The sequence below is a fragment of the Diadema antillarum genome, unplaced genomic scaffold (genome assembly GCF_040938485.1).
Source record: "Diadema antillarum isolate AM-2024a unplaced genomic scaffold, OU_Dant_1.0 seq00000365_RagTag, whole genome shotgun sequence".
Lineage (NCBI taxonomy): Eukaryota > Metazoa > Echinodermata > Echinoidea > Diadematoida > Diadematidae > Diadema > Diadema antillarum.
Window position 1 is genome coordinate 366,040 of NW_027271366.1, and position 18,577 is coordinate 384,616.

The window sequence follows — 18,577 nt, forward strand, 5'->3', positions numbered from 1 at the left end:
CGAATTCTCACAAAAGAAGACATTTCATTACGTGAGATACATTCAACATAGCTTACAATTTCTTGCCACCAAGACGACACAACATTACATATACACAATCAACGTAATAGTAGTAATATTCTTAAGTGCTAGGAAATCGTTGTGTTTTTCTGTGTTGTATATAAACCCTTAGGATAATAACGACACTGGAGCATATGCAAATACAGTAAGTAACTGATTCATATTGATACGATTGTTTTGAAAAGATGTAAATGCTGCTCTATTCTCCATCTTTAGCTCAGACAGACGTCAGATGCACTTAAAAATGCAAAGTAGGACAAGTAAAGAGAGGAAGACACACACGTATGCCATTATGCATATCAATATCTGAAGCCACAATTTCCGTCTGTCAAAAAAGGTCTTGAAATTCATAATGATTCTTGATAAACCTCTAGGCTGTTACATCCGCCACATCATCATACAATTCCTCGTCGAAGTTCTGGAGCGACAGGTACTCCTGGAAAGAGCAAAGTTAGCACACATGAGTGGAAATAATTTCATCTTATTGTCAAAAAAATATTTTTCGGTGTTCTATTAACCTTTGTCAATCAAATATTATGAACATATCAAAAAAAATCAAGAAATGATAAAGCGTTCAAAATGTTTAAGTCATGATAATGACATCATTATTTTATTACATAAATCCTTTCCGAAATAAGGTTCATTTAACACCATTTTATTTTGTTCAATAAATACCGTCCGTCATATCAACTTGTATAATTTCTACACCAGTTATTTCATTTTTTTAAAAATAATGTTTCCCATCATAAGATTAGAATTACAAAATGTGCAGGTGCAATATTGAAATGTTTGACAATATTTTTCCCAAGACAAATCACTGAAAAGACACAATAGCAGAATTATGCTGAAATCACGTGCATAACTATGTACAGGTGTTATTTGACACAGTTGTAAATGTTTGTCTGAATCTTACAAAGTATTCCTTTTGTTAGATCTTATAATGACGCCAGTATTCTTTGTCGTGTTCTCATGGGCTGATTTTAACTTCTTTTTCTTCCTGCCCTTTAATTCATTTTGTCCAAGGACAAGCTTAAGCCATTTAATTGAACTGGAATTATTATGTTTTGTGTTTTAACAAGATATAGCTGCATTACTAGTGAAATAAATAGTTCGTCAACTGCTGAATTGACGCTTTACAAAATCATCATTGCATCAATGTCCCGTCAGCAAATTTTCAATTTAAATTTCAATTTCAATTTTGGTTTTACTAAAATCATCAAATACAATCCGAAAACTAACCTATTTTGTTTACTTCAAACTTTACAGTAGGGAGACATGAGGAGAAAATAAAAACAAACCAAGCACACACTTTACACAACAACTGATTCATATTGACAACCCCCACCCAATAGAAAAGAATACCAAAAATACCGACAAAACAACTAAATAATGCTATGAACACGATGAGTAATACCTTTCACTCTGTTAGTGAAAGAAATAATATAAATGAAAACAGTATAATAGCTTACGTGATACAATTCCATTGTCAGTTCAAGCTTCTGCTGAATGCCGTCATAAGAGCATCTCTTTGCGGGCTCCATTTCCCAACAGCTGGTCATTATAGAGTATCTAGGACGGGAACAGAAGTTAACAACAAGAGGCTCCATAACTGATTGGTTTCCGCACTGATCTGTCCTTAGAGTCTAATCTCAAAAGTGTCGAATCTAGACAGACTCGGTACAGGACACCAGAAATCTATGAAAATTCTAGTCAACGAACACCAGGTAAAAACATACCAACTCACAAACGCACACACCTAACACCAACACACGCACCTAAGTCAGGGCTCCACACTAACTTTTTTTTTCTTGGTGGCCCGATATTGCCACCAAAATCATCAATTTCAAATTTTTTGGTGGCCCAAGAGTAAAATTTGGTGGCCCGAAAAAAAAGAAACCATTAAAATTCCTGTATTTCTTTCTTTTTTTAATTAGTCAAATATTTAAGTTTTATCATAGTAAGAATTGCAAGCTGGACATATCTACTCATAAAATAAACCTCAACAAACTCGCAACACTTACTCTCAGGCACTCATTCAGTCCTTTTCAATCATTCTTTAAACAAATTTAACTGCTAATTTCCGGCGCAAAAAGTTATGAATTTATCGACATTCCTTCAAAAAAAAAAATAGTGACCAAAGGCGGGCCACCACATTTGCCTTTTTTTGAAATTTGGTGGCCCGACTTTCATTTTTAGTGGCCCCGGGCCACCGGGCCACCGTTAGTGTTAAGCCCTGCCTATTGAAAGTACAAGAGCACACACGCTCAAAGACTCACACACAGACATGCAAACGGGCACACATACAAATAGACACACACATTATATCGAATCCACTTGAAAACTGGGAGTGAAGGTAAATACTCACAATTCTTGACCACAGTGAGAAGGGCGTGGCATCTTGTAACCCATGGTAACCTGCTGCTCCACCATGTCCATCGTCATTTTGGGATATGGTCTCGCTCCTTGGAAAGAGGAAGAGAAGACAGCAGAGGAAAGGAAGATACACGACACGTGCATAATATGTACCAGTTTCTGTTTTCTATGTATATAGTTGGTATATAGTTTGGGATAGTAATCTTTCATCGAATTGCGCTGGCTCGTTCACACTCATTGTACCTTACGCGTCTCAAGGGCATACACAGTAATTTGATAATCTCAAGGACTTTGGAACAAAGTAAACAATATGCGTGTTTATTCATAATATCATGTTTTGTTATACACATCATACATAATTATCTATGTGAATTACCAAAATTACATATTGTCGTTTTCTTAGTGTAAATCTTAGTTTATGATTATTGTGGTATTAAACAAAATATATATATATATATATATATATATATATATATATATATATATATACATATATAGATATATATATATATATATATATATACATATACATATATAGATATATATATATGTATATATATATATACATAATATATATCCATATATATATATATATATATATATATATACTTCTTAACCTATTCCCTATATTATGATATCATTTCGTCCTACCAAGAGTGACGATTTCCCAAAGAAGGATTCCATAAGACCAAACATCGCCCTCTAGCGACCAATCTTTATTCTGCATTCCTTCCGGTGACATCCAGCGCGTTGGTTTCTGCAAAAAATGATTGAAAAATATAAGCAAATAAAATACAAATTATTGGAATCTCTCATATATTATTGCAGTATCAAGAAACTTTACCACCTTCAGTCTTTCACTTTCACGTTATTAAATAAAGCAAAATACAGATTATAGTGTGATGTTTTTGAGTCAAAATTTCTCGAACTTACTGGTATGTGATTCAAAAGAGAATGGAGAAGGCCTATTTCTGTATATTTTTTTTTTCACACAAGCTTGCTTTTTAAGTGGACTGAGACATCCCAGGATTCATGTTGTGAATTTCATTGCTGGGGAAAAATATTTCTTATAGGGATGTGTATATCATATAGGCAGGGGCGGATCCCGGAATTCCATTAAGAGAGGGGCGCAAAAGTAATTCTGGTGATACTCTCGGTTTTAATCAGCTAAGATTTTTTTTTTTTTTATTTGTTTTATTTTTAAATTTCAAACACAATTTAAAGGGATAGTACAGTATTGGTGGAGATGAGAATTGGGCTTTAAACTTTTTGCGAGATAGCGAAAAAACACTTATGATATAGTACACAGGATACCATTTTAAAAGGGATTCAAAGTTCATTTGATAAAAATCGGGTTTGGAATGACTGAAACATCAAAAAACAAGAAAACAAAGCGATCGTAATAAAGTGTGGGTCCCACACTTTATTAGAATCACTCTTTTTTGTTGTTGATATCTCAGCCATTTCAAAACAAAGTTTTATCAAATAAACGTTGAATTCCCCATAAAATTACATGCTCTTTCATATTTCATACAAGGTTTCTCATTATCTCACCAAAAAAAATGTTAGAAACCTGAAATTAGGTCTCGATCAAAACTGTACGATCCCTTTAAAAGGGAGGCGCCTAGTACGCCTCCCACCTGCTCCGCCACTGACAAAGGTATGTATATAATCTTTCAGAAAAAGAAAGACTTTAATGTCCTTGTAACGTGGTATCTACTCATTTTTAGTCATGTTCAGTTGAGCAATAATTCTGCAAATCTTGGTAATACTTACATTTCCAGCGGGTGACATGATTGACGTCATCCCGTAGTCAGAAATCTTACAAATCCTGTCTTCCTTCATCAGAATGTTGTGTGCACAGAGGTTTCCATGGACAATCTTAATGTGATAACAAGTTATGAATACTTTGATAAGAAATATATGAATCACAAGTTTCGGAGAAAGTTCGCTCTTCATCGTTCTAATTCAATTTGACACGTAAATCACCAGGCCCATTAATTAATGTTGCCCTTGTTTGAAAAAAACACAAGAAGAGAGAGATAGAGAGAGAGAGAGAGAGAGAGAGAGAGAGAGAGCTACTTTGTTCACTAGTCTCATGGCTGGGCGGACGGTATCTAATTACAAAGTGAAACTGTTTCCTCATGACACAGTTAAGAACGTACAAACAATTTTGGCGTCCGCATAAGATAAAAATGAAGAGTTTGTTTGTAAAAACCGATAAGTCCATTTTTGAAGATTTTGAAGTTTGGTTTCTGACATAAAGTACAAAATAATGCTGTTTAAATGATGTATTGGTCACTTCATATACAGGTATATTTTTGAAGTTATGGTCAAAAGAAGCAAACATTTTCTTATTATTCTCTTTATTTTTCTTGACCTTTAATCGCAAATATCTCCATTTGGCAAATATGGACATATCGGTTTTTGCAAACAAACTCAAATGTACTTTCCATAGGTAATTACCTTGTTGGACTCAAGGAAGTCCATCCCTTTAGCTACCTGCCAGGCGAACGTAAGTAACTCAGTCTCATTAAATCGGGGTCTTAAAGGCTTGATGTTAGCGTAGGGAGATTTTGAAGTCTGGTTATTGAATTGAAGAAATGTCAGCAATGTCCCACCGGAAACAAATTCGTTTACCATAGTACCTGCATGATGGCAGATATTTTCTTCACAGGAACAAATGCATATCGTTCAGTGTTACAAGCATTTCAATATGTCATCATAATAAATAGTGGGGCTATATATATATATATATATATATATATATATATATATATCGAGATATGAAAGTTCTGCGTCGGTGTGTAAAGTAGATATCAAGTGTAAAAACAGTCGTATAAACACCGCAGGAGCCAACAAATTGGACTGACGTTTCGGTCAAAGACCTTTATCAAAGACCTAATATAAAGACTTTTATCTTTGATAAAGGTCTTTGACCGAAACATCAGTCCAATTTTTTGGCTTCTGCGGTGTTTATACGACTGTTTTCACACTTGATATATATATATATATATATATATATATATATATATATATATATATATATACATATATATATATATATATATATATATATATATATATATAATACATAATTATGTAATATGTATATATGAACATTGGTTATGATTTTTGCTTTCAACTGAACGGCACCAGATTCCAATATATCAAATGTAAAGCGACATTAAATTCATTTTAATTGCCTTTTAGAGATTAAAAAACAAAACAAAGAGGGGGGGGGGGGGGCACACCATACTAGCATTGGAAGTCAAAATGACGCCAATGTCAAATATATATGGCCATGGAAGTGAAAGATAAGTCATATAATACCCTTCGTAGGTATTAATTCTGCTTCCCAAATGAAATTAAAAAAAATACACGGGTGTATCAAAAACCTAACCAACATTAACGGAGGAGTATTACAGAATTTCAGTTTATATTACATACACACCAACTTCACAATGAAATATCTAAGTTCGTAATATAGTGATTAACCGTAGATTATGATAATAAAATAAAGATATCTTAATCAATAATATGATTGTTGGTGCTTGGAATGTGTTGTCAAAAACTTGCGTTTAACACTATCTCATGCACGAAATAGGAATATTATGAGGGGAAAGGGTAAAGTGGCCTTGTGTAGAGGGTCAAATTCTAGAGGTGACAAAACCTGCCTGTACACATCATTAGCAACAATTTATATCTATTATCATATTTCATGCCCACCTACTCACATATCCAAACATGAATGTATTTTATATTCAATCCAGATCAATTCGATTGAAATGCCAGTTTATTTCCATTGACACATGTATATATATATATATATATATATATATATGAGACCGTGCATAACAAAAATAAGTAAAGTCGCACTATTTGATTTTGTTTGAGGACTAAAGAAAGATGAAACAGGTCAATGAAATAAAGTTTTAATTTTCCATATATTCTGCAAGAACTATTCTAAGTTATTATTGACTTTTGTATCATAGAATGAAAGGGGAAGTCGATTTCCGCAGTTTTTCTAATACCTTTTGTTCATTTATCTAATCGTAAATATTTGATATACATATAAATACACACACACACATATATGATTATATCTATAAATATGTATATACATAGTATGTATGTATGTATATATATATCATTGCTAGAGTGGTTTGATTAGGTATGTCTTGGAGGCTCCTTTTTCATTTCTTTAAATTCATTTGCACACGCTTCACACTCAATAACTTTCTTATAACTTTTGTACAAATAATGAATTACTAATTAACAAAATATGTGAATAGAACATGATCAATTTCAGCTTAATCTAATAATCTCTCCATTGTTGTGGCTACGGAAGCTTACAATTTTTTTTTTTGTCCCATTCATCGTGCAGCTAGCACAGCTTGGTAAGGACTAAGCGCCTCAATAGATTGTGTACTTCAGAGCCTCTTTGGCCAGTTCATACTTTTCCAGAGTGTGTGCTTTCTTTCCAATATTCAGACAGGTTTGGAGACTCCATTTGAATTGAGTTATTCATCATTTCAAAGCTTAGAATCGGCTCTTTCAGAATCAGCCCTTACCTAAAAATTCAGGCCTGGCTACTTTTTGCTTGTTTGTGGTGCAGGGCCACGTTTTTGATAATCATATGCACAAGTTTTACTGCAATAATTGTATCTATTCCATGTTATCGGTTACAATAAACAAACATTTTGTTGTTCCGCAATCAACTGAAGTGGTAACTTAAATCTCGAGATTTGTAACATAAACATTTAGGGCATCGAGTGCTCAACGATACATTAGTTTCCCATTAGGCAATTACTATGTATTTATCTCGACTCTTCCTGAGGAGTAGAGTAGTCTGCGAGTATAGAATAGGAAGGTACTTACACAAAATGTTTGCATCCACACATGTTCTAGTGTAGACATACAAAGCAATGCGTTGTAACAAGCTTAATCTTACAGGACAATGGAGGAATACAGTCGTACAAGTCAATGTCATTTTGCCATATGTGTCTTGTTATCTCGTTCCTTGTTTTGACTCCTTTTTTTGGGGGGGGGGGGGGTGAGGGGTGCTGAAACATTCGGTGTACTCACGATAATCAGGACAGCATCCAAAACATCTCACAATGTTTGGATGGTTTGGAAGGTTACGTAGATGTGTCACCAAATGCAGAAGGTCTGGACTGTTTTCTGTGAGTGCACAACAAAGATGAAGAGAGGTAAATACCATGATGATTGCATTATGTTACAAAAATCTTCTCTGAAGACTAAGTCAATTAATGTCATCTCAAAGACAATCAGGAGAAATAATATCACATCAAAAAAAAAAGTAATCCAACTTAGGAGGGCAACTATGTCATGATTGTCAGCTATGGAGAGCACAATGTTGACTGTTTGGAAAAAAACAAACAAAACTTTTCCCTTTTCCATTGTAACCTAATTATGTTGACAAATGTCGTGCATGACTGAGCTTACGGACTTTAAAGTCCACAATGACAAATTGCACTTTTGTAAGTATTTGTGTTATTGTGAAGGAACAATGCATGTCTCACTGCATGGATGAGATCTGTCTATGAAAGTGGCCAAATTTTCAAACCAGCCGCCGAGCCTGTACGAATGCAAATTTGTATTTAGCGTTTGTGTTTAGAGTTTCCCTAACATTTTATGGTTCATAACCTTGAACATGGCCACCTGTCCGATAACTTGGTCACTCCCATGGAGGCCAACCCACACGGTCCATTATTTTTTTCTCTGTTCATATTCAACACAAAGCTGGCAGCGACAGACCATGCCTTGACTATAAAGAGAGGAAAATGGATAAGGGTTAAGCCTTTATAGCAGTGACCAAGTTATCGAAACATGGCTATGTTGAAGGTTATGGTATGTAAAAAGGTTTAGCAGAATAAATTCTAAACACGAACCTGAGTAGAAGTGCAGGCTGACCTAATGATTTGGCCACTTTCATTGACAGATCTCATCCATGCAGTAAGACATGCATTGTTTGTTCACAATACAACGCAAACCTGGAAAAAACGCAAATTGTCATGGTCGTCTTTAAAGTCCATGTGTCCAGTCATGCATGACATCCGTCAACATAATTTGGTATTATTGGAAAGAGGAAAAGTTGCCCTTTCCTCACAATTAACACTGCGCTCTCCATAGCTGACAGTTATAAAATAATAGCCCACCAAAGTTGGATTACTTTTTTTATACGCAATGTATAACAGCCGGTAAAGTAATAACCTGTGAACTGCCTCAGGGCTACCGAAGCCACGCCCTGTTTTGTGCGGAGTTCACCCTTCCACACGTCGCCAAAATTCCCCACGCCGATGGAACCAAGTCGGGAAAAGAACGCCAAGGTTTCGGTTCCAATAGCAGTGTTGATTTTTGTAAGTGGTTGGTACACAGCATCGTCTGCCAAAAGTTGAATATATTGATGTTTATAAATTATGTATACGGTATTGAATACACGGTATGTCTATTTTTGAAAAAAAAAAATCCTTTCTATTTTATCATCAGCTTTCAATATAAGTAAATCACAAGCAGCTGTACATACATTGTTTTATGATATAACATTATTATACTATAACAAAAACAATCAAAGAAAACTGAATACACTGAAAAAGTTTTTTCTTTTTTAGAATATGATTTCTAGTGTATATTTTGATCACAAATGAAAAAAAAAACAACAACAGTCGTTTATGAGCATTACAAATTGTGCCTTAGTTTCATTTTGGCATCAAATTACCGAGAAAAAGAATCATAAGGTGTGAAAATGCAACAATCTACCTTTGATTCGGCTTTCAATCATCTCATAAGTGCTGTTTTCGTCGCTTCCTGGTATGACTGTTCTAAATTAAAAAAAGGAGAGCAGATTCAGTGAAATTCTAATTGGATTACTTTTAACTTTGACATCGTAATAGGTTATATAAATCTACAGAAAACGCATAAAGGTTACAAACACGCACAATTGGTGCACTGTCAGCAAAACATTTTTGGTCTATTCATGGGGAAACTGGAATAAATGCAAGACGAAATGAATTGATTGAGTTTTTTTCTTACCTTACGTTCTCTGCAGTGTTATTTGGCACTAAAAGAATAAGGAAAGAGGAGCAAGTGATATGTTTTGTAGGTTACATACGAAATAAATTCACCAGTTCAATTGGCTTTCGCCACTGTCAATTTCTATATGATTGCTATTACAATAATTTGATATATATGGTTAAATGTATTGAATGTTGGAGTGATTGCAGTGACTTATTTTCGTATTTACCATAGAGGCCCATTTGTGTGTATGCTTGTGTGTGTGTGTGTGTGTGTGTGTGTGTATGTATGTATTTCCGCAGAATCAGGGGAAGTTTCAGATTGTCATTATACTACCTTATGTCAAATAATACTATTGTAATGACAAATTGTACGCTTTAAAGGGATGGTAAAGTATTGGTGGAGATGAGAATTCGGCTTTAAACCTTTTGCGAGATACCAAGAAAACACTTATGATATAGTACAGAGCATACCATTTAAAGAGACATTCAGAGTTTATTTGATGAAAATCGGGTTGGGAATGACTGAAACTTCCAAAAACAAAGCAATAGCAATAAAGTGTGGGTCCCACATTATAATTTTTGGATATTTCGGCCATTTCAAAACAAATTTTCATCAAATAAACGTTGAATTCCTCATAGAATTACATGCTCTTTCATATTTCATACAAGTTTTCTCATTATCTTACCAAAAGAAAATTTCAGAAACCTGAAATTAGGTCTCAACCATAATTATACGATCCCTTTAAGATCCCTTGTAACAAAAAATTCATACAAACCTTTGTGGAAGCCTTTGCAGAACTGCACACTAATCACTGTTATAGAAAGCGCCAGCAGTACACCCATGATTGACAGCGCGGCAACGTAACCAGTAGACACGGTAGAGGGATCTAGAATAGATTATTTTGTCAATTCAAAGTTTATTTCATCTTTCGACAAAGCATATATGTTTCACTTCCTTCGATAACAGAGAATAAGGTAAACAGAAAATTGTGTAATGAAAAGACTGTACAATAATTGATTACCTTATAGTAATTACACATTGTGGTAAAAACGAAACAGAAGTGGTCAAAATGAAATGCATGTATAATTGTTTAAAGTGAAAAAAATGGAGAAACCCACTAAAAAGATACAGCTTGTAGAATGTGGGCCCCTCTGAAAAAAAAAATCGATGAAAAAAAGAATTGAAGCATCGTAGATTAAAAAAGAAAAGAAAAGAGGTAGAAGTCTGGATACCCACTGAAAATTACCCGTTCCATACGGGAACCCGGTGGCCTGCGCATTAAGTCTATGGGCATTTCCCAATCCAGTATGGAAGGGGTTAACAGATAAATACACTTACTTTCATAGACGTGAACAAACATGAAACAAGACTAGACAACAAAACCACTACTGAAGAAAAGGCTGCACCGGAAAAAAAGGGATGGACAAGACTAACAAACAGTAGACAAAATAGCTAACAAAAAACGCACTACGGAGACAGCGATCTTCGGCAGAAGCATGTCAGGAGAAACAGATGGTAGTTGTGGAGAAAAAAAGGTAATATTGTAACGCCTAAAAAAGACGACAAGGAAATAGAGGGACGCATGAACAGGAGTAAAGTTACATAGACGGAAATTCAACTCTTAGAAGAGTATTATAACGGCAAATTGGAAAAAAAAAACAAATATGACCTAACACGTTGATTTCCGTCTAAAGGAAATGACAACTGAAGTCTGCTTAAAATGGTACGGTAATTGTTAAGGTGAGGATTCAGGATTCCTGGATACCTAAAATAAACCAAAGGTTAAAGATCATGCAATTTTAACAGGAATTCAAAGTTTATTTGAGAGAAATCGGTTTTGAAATGACCAAGATATCCAAAAACAAAGAAAAAAGAAGCAATCCTAAAAAAAGGTGGGCACCACCTTTTCCTAGGATTTTTTTTTTATTTCTTTCTTTTTGGATATCTCATCCATTTCAATTGTAATCAAATGAATTTTAAACTCTTCTCATAATAAAGGACATGCTCTGTTATGCTTCATACACGCTTTCAAATTATATCACATGATTAAAAAAAAGTTTGAAACCTAAAGACACATCACAACCAAAACTGTACATCCCTTTCGATGTACCAAGTCGTGTCCAATGGCAGTTGAATCACCACCACAGAATAAACAGAGATCACGATTGCGTTTTTATACTATAGATATTTTTCTCATTTTCTTAGAAACTTAGTCATTGTAAGCCAAATTCCTTGTTGTCACAAAGACATTTAGATTGAAATCAGGGGAAAAAAAGTGTTTGCCTTGTAAAATAAATATTTATTTGGTCCATACCATATCTTGAAAGATGCACCACAACGAAGGGAGTTGACTACTAGTATTGTGAGAAGAGAACTTCCTGACCTGATCACGTAAAGTGTGCATGGTTGTTTCAATAACATAATTATCTCTTCATTCGAGGTATGAACTTACTGTATTACGTGATGGTACTAAACTCTGAGAAACGGAATTTCCTTTTTCTTCAAGGGATTGTTTTACCTTCGGGAGCATTCCATCATTTGATGTATATGTGTAGCTCAATATATGTATATATATATATATATATATATATATGACAGTGCATCACAAAACGAACAAAAATTCGCACCCCTTGATTTCACGTGAGGACTAAAAAAAGGTGAAATGGGTAAACCGAGTCAATCTTGAGTTTTTCATATTTTCTGAAAGAGCTATCCTTCTTCTACATTATTCTTCAGTTTGGCATCAAAACTTGAATGGGAAAGTGTGTTTTCAGAAGTTTTTTCTACAACCCATTTTTCGGGGGAAATAGAATGGTCAGGTTTGTCTTACCGTTCCCTTTTCATTTCTTGAAATCCTTTACACACTCTTCACTTTCAAGTCTAATAACTTTTGAAAGTACAAGTCTACTGCTTTGAAAGTTGGCAATAATCATGGGTAGAATGTGTTAATAAAACATGCTTAATTTCAGCCTAATCTAATAATCTCTTCATTGTAGTTGCTCCAGTGGTTCACATCCTGTGTTTTGTCTCTTTCATTGCACAGCTAGCACGGCTCGGTAAAGATTAAGCGCTTGAATAGACCCTGTACTTCAGAGCCTCTTTTCTCAGTTCACACTTTTCCAGAGTGTGCGCTTTCTTTCTAGAATTTAGATAGGTGAAGGGAGTTTGTTTGTTTGTTCATTTCCATCTAAGAAGACTTAGATTTCCTGATCCTGATCCTGATCATTTTTTTACCCTCCAAAATCCCGAAGAGTTGTCTTCAACCAAACTAAGTTGGAGAAAAACAAGGAACGCCTTCCATTCGTGACCACTTACCACCCTGCTACCAAATCTTTCGTGAAACAAGACAGGCAAGAATGGCCTACACTGGCTCTCGACCCCGAGTTTAGATAGGGAAACCTATCGGATATCAACCTCTACACGCCCAGCGTCAGCTCCAAAATCTCAGAAAATTGCTTGTAAACACCAAACTCACAGCAGCTTTACCACCGTGTGGTAACACACCATGTGCTAAGCCTAGGTGCCAAATTTGCAAACACCTTATTACTGACACCAGGGTGAAAATCTCCAACAATGTCACCCTCCGTCCACAGAGACTTACCTGCGATTCCAGTAATGTACTGTATTGTCTAATGTGTGCAAAATGCCCTCACGCTGTCTATATTGGTGAGACCAGCACCAAATTCCGGATGCGCTTTAATAATCACAAATCGTCCATCCTGAAAAATCGGAACGACCTTCCCGTTGCCAAACACTTCAACCTCCCCGCCCACTCACTGACGGATGTCAGAGTGTGCATTTTCGGGGGAGGTTACACATCAGCAGAGGAAAGAAAACTCGCCGAGTTACGAGTAATCGTAAAGAGTAAGAGCTTTCAAGGTGAAGGGTTGAACAGGGATTTATCCATTCTACACGGTTACTCATTCTTCCGTTAAAGAGAGGAATATGTCACGACGAGGATTATAAGATATTTTTTTAAATATCTTTTTAATTGATAACTGTTTCACTACCACTGTTGTTTAGAGAAATCAGTGGGTTATTCTGTCTGAGGTTATGATGAATTAAAGCGAATATTATGATTTCATGTCTCCATCTTAATAATCAATTTACTCTTACTTTGTATTATTTTCTATAGATGGATTCACACTGTCATCATATTACTCATTTGTATGATACAATCAATTTCACACTTGTATGTTCAAATCTGTTTAGATTTCAGTGAGTCACTGAACTGTGACTTTTGTAATTGATTATTTCATCTGTTTCTTAACAGGAATTATTATTTCATCTGTTTCGTAACAGGAATTATTATATCGACTTCTTCCTACCGATGATTATTGTATTCTGAGTCATTTAATTGTTTGAGCGCTCTTTAACCTATTTTTGTAACTTATGGTACGTTGATGATTACATATGTCGATATCATAACATGAAACAACTTAATTGCTGGAGCGCTCTTTAACTTATTTTTGTAACCTATGGTACGTTGATGAGTACATATGTCGATATCATAACTTGTGATAATACAAAGTAATTGAACACTATTGTTACGTAATAAACATGTCAATGTCCTCCTCCTTATGCGTGGGGTGCCTTGACTACATTGCGTCTACATGGCAACATCATTGAAAAGGGAACACTCTCATAGCAACCAATTCTGTGTATATGAGTGCGCGCTCTTCATGTTCAATTTATGTTTTGGCATTGACATTCCGCGTCGAGACTCCTGAAGAAGGTGGATGGAAGCCACCGAAAATTTGAATTGCTCAATAAATTCATTCTTTCTTATATATTGGCGAAATATTGCATTACCGGTTTCTTCTTCGTTACATTGGAGCCAATACGTGAATTCGCAACATGTTCGTTTTGTTTGTGTGCTTTAATACTTGCAAACACTTAAAGCTGTACGTTAATAGTTTCTTTCTTGTTGTTGTATATTATGGTAGCATGTCACGAGGCTGATCATAGGACATAGATTCACAACCGCTTTTTTTCTTTGAATGTAGAAATCGAGAAAGAAGCGGGAATTGAGCCAAAACAAGGCAAAATTTAAAAAGTAGGAAATTCTCCAAGTCATTCATCTTACCTGAAAGAGTATAACTCAAGCTTTAATATGAACCCAATTATACTAGGATTTTCCCAGAGGAACAAGTTTTTATTCACCGCTGAAGTTTACCATGTCCAGAGCAGCGAACGTCCGTGAGGAATAGTACGACACATACATTTGAATACCATTTAACATAGTTTCCGAAGATCTGATTCAGTTCAAAATCCTAACGAAATATCTTAAGGGACATGTGTACGTGATTGCAGAATATTAAGCTTGTACTCTTAACCTGAACGTAATGGTAGACAACTGATGATTGAACTAAATTCGTCATTTCTGTGGAAATATTGCTCTTCCGCTAAACACTTCCTTAACTTTACGCGCATTTTACAGAAACTCAATATTTTCACCTCTTATTTCACTATCCCATACTTTAATCCTCACTCCCAAATAATAATATACCTTTTTAAGATGTATCTCATCTGGGCAGTCTCTATAACCCAACAAACATAGCATAGTTTTCATCACGGAGGTTCGCATGTAGCTCACGGACATTCGGAACAAACAAGATATTGAACAATTCAGCTCTCTTGAGTTGAAAACGAATTCTACTCACAACAAACAGCAATTTCATGTCGAGAACAAACTCCTCTGCAAAATCCTGAATAGATATTACCAATTCTCAATTATATAAGCTTGTTTATCTTCTTATACTGAGGAATCAAAGAAAACAGTTTTTCCATCTCTCGTAAATGAACGTACAAACGTACGTGTAATCTCAGTGACGTAGTCCATCCTTGAGAACGAATATATTTATCAAAATTTCGTTATCATGAAGTAAATATTCAGGTCCTAAACCTTGTTATATAAAGTCTACAATGCAAAATTTGCTTTTTATATAACGAACATGATCACAGATAAAATTATGACAAAGAATTAATATAGAAAAACAACAGAAATGTGCTCCGTTATAGAAATACGAAGTTTAGCTGGGGAGGGCAAACGAATACGTTAGGAAGAAATCCCTCTGTGTTTGCTCCTTGTGTTACACACTGTTACCGAGGAGAATTTGCGTTATTATATTAGTCAGAAATGATAATAGGTTCGATACTGCGAAGTTTCGTCATAGCAAGACACAATAAGTCCATATAACTTGGATGGATGTTTGTGACTTCGATATTATACAATATGGTTTGTTATAACAAACCTTTTGTAGCGCGTCATTTCGGAGGCTCGTTATTCATACAGTTTGTCAATACGAAAATTGATAGAGTTCGTATAATTATGAAGCTTTTTTATTCGGTAAATGATAGGAATCTCCGAAGGTTAACCGAAAGGCTTATTAATTGGAACATGAAAAATTATGTTCGCTTATCCAAATGTGGAGAAACAAGTTAACAACTAAGATCTTCCAATTTCAAAACCTCATCATAACCGTTTTCACCTAAACGAATATCAGGCCCATTCCACTTTTAGAAGAACGGACCTAAAAATAATGATCCTTAATATCTATTTTTCGAAGAACATTTCTAATAACAAACCCCCTGAATTAACTACATTTTTTTTTTCCATTTTGGAATAACAAACCTTTGGACATCGGAGAAACGAATCTTTGGAAGAGCGAACGTATCAAAGTGCGACCTTAAACCTATTCTTAATAATTACTTTTTTTAACATGTGTTCTCAAAGTGAGCACAAAAGCACAAACAAATTGACGATCTCTCTGTCTCTTAAATGTAAAATGAAAAAAGAAATCTTGGAAAAAATTACAAATGAATATTGCTTTTCATTGATGAGTATAAAACAACACCATTGTGATGATAAGCGGGGGAATTGTGTGTTTTCATCAGCCAATAATTGTATACTGCATGATTTTTGTTTGTTTGTGACGGCATTTCGATGAGTAAAAAACATAAACAAACAAACAAAAACTTCTCCAGAGGAATTTGGTATAACGGGAGTGCACTGGCAATTCTTTTCTCTGTGTGTTGGAGCTCGATCCCTTCTCTGTTTCTCAGTCATTTTCATTCAACTGCTTCCACGTCCTTTTGAAACTTTTCCGTTTCTTATTCAACACATGCTCATTACAGACTTCTTCCGTCATTATCCTGAATGTGATTGCGTAGCACTTTTCGGATTTGTTTTGGTTTGTTTTGTTTTGTTTTTGTTTTCAGTTTGGTCGCAGCATGTTCAGGCTATTGAGGGAATGAGAGAAAAATCGTCATGAAGAGAAAAATAAGAATGAATTAAGGCATTTAATATCATGACAATTACAGCGAACGTCCGTTATGGAGACCAAAACTGGATGTGTTCTGTTTGAGACGGCAGCTACCGTACTCAAAAGATAAACACTTAGAGCACCTGTCACTAAAAAGTGGCACTGATCCTCTTTCTCCTACTATGTAATCCACTGACTTATTCAACCAACGAACATCCGTGAAAAAAACGTTTTCCGTTTGTTATTACAGGTAAATTGAGTGCTGAACGCTATTCACTTTCGGGTATGAGCGGCTCGGTGATTTGGTAATATTTTCAACTAACATTAATCTTATGTGCAGTGATATATTTGTAATTGTCAGAGATTTCCTTTCTCGGACAGAACGTCCGTAAGCGAAACTTTCAGAACCTGTAACAGTACAAATTGTCTCCAGAACCTCATTAGAAAGAAATTTAAACGCACAGAAATTACAGATTACGCAAAATTCCATTTTCCTATAACTTTGTTTTAAGCATTTAGCTGTTTTTTGTATAATTAAAGGGAAAACAAGCGTAAAATTGTGAGTAAATTTTCAATTGTTTGTTCATCATGATCACATAATGCCTTAAAAATTCTGAAACTACTGCTCTAAACTCATGTTCTACTTTGTAAAACTTTATTTGTCGCTATTCGAGCCAAAAGTTTTAAAGAATACAGGACACTTTCGGGACAAGTTATCCCTATCGGAGGGATTGCATACGTCACGGACGTTCTCTGGAATTATCACGGACGTTCGTTCTACTACTAGGGTCATGTTCCAGAACGGATAACTAATCGGCAGAGAGTACCTAGCCTTCCTAACTCTTTCAAAAATTTGAAAATGTATTGTCAATGCAAATTATAAGAAATTTGACATCCTTACAACATATGTATTGCTCAGAGGGGGATCAGGAGGTAAATTTTCAGAGAAAATATTAATTATTTGCTTGGTTTTTGGTGAATTGCATGGTCCAAAAACTGCGGACGTACCTCAGTCCGCTCCAAAAATGGCATGCAGCTCCTCGGCTAGAGAGCCAAAGGTAAAATGCACCTTCGCCATCAAAGCAAGATGGTGTCCCACTCGAAAATGTTTTAATCATCACGGACGTTCTTTTTTTCTTGGAGGTTCGTCTAAAAATATAATTTCGGTTCCTATTTGACAGAGGATGGACAGAAACTCAAAACAAACATATTATCGTGTTGCTAGATCTTATATGATTACGACTCAGAACAATATCGCCAATAACGTTTCATGGGCTACGATTTTTATTAGAAAATAGCGGAGGCACGTCCGTGACGAAAACTCAGTATAATTTTGCATAAAAGAATATTACGTCCCATGTACAGCCAGCAGACGTACAATTTTTGCAGGATATGTTCATTAGGTGGAACACCAAATTTTCGTATACGTTACAGTTGGGACAACAAAGTAGAATTTGCAGCAGCGACAGAAATAAAAACATCACGGACGTTCGTCTGTTTAGGACTTTGATATTTTAATTGTTCTCTGTAATTTTATACGTGCTCATAAAGTTCTTATAATTTTGTGGTACATACCCATGATATGTCAGATCCAGAACATGGTCAGATATTAGATGCCACGTACCATTAAAAATGCACATCATTAGTTTGAAAAACAAAACATTTTGTGAAAATAGCGTTTTTACCGTATTTTTACGCTTTAAGTCCTTGTGAAATGAAAAATATCAGGCAAAAGTCAACCAAACCATATATTTCCTGAAAGGAAATTTACCAATCTTTGAGATGACATGAAAAAATCTGGTTTCTTAGATCATCCTGGCGTGTTCTAAGGGAAAGAA

The 18,577-nt window shown here is 35.1% G+C and overlaps 1 protein-coding gene across 1 annotated transcript; it reads right to left on the bottom strand.

Annotated features, from left to right (window-relative positions):
- Positions 1–430: 430 nt before the first annotated feature.
- Positions 431–10,316, bottom strand: LOC139731204 (tyrosine kinase receptor Cad96Ca-like). Its single transcript, XM_071642087.1, has 9 exons — positions 10,250–10,316; positions 8,671–8,841; positions 7,553–7,617; positions 4,900–5,016; positions 4,210–4,314; positions 3,085–3,190; positions 2,426–2,522; positions 1,530–1,629; positions 431–496 (listed from the first exon to the last, which is right to left on the bottom strand). The coding sequence occupies exons 1-9, from the start codon at positions 10,314–10,316 to the stop codon at positions 431–433; spliced, it is 894 nt and encodes a 297-aa protein (XP_071498188.1).
- Positions 10,317–18,577: the final 8,261 nt, after the last annotated feature.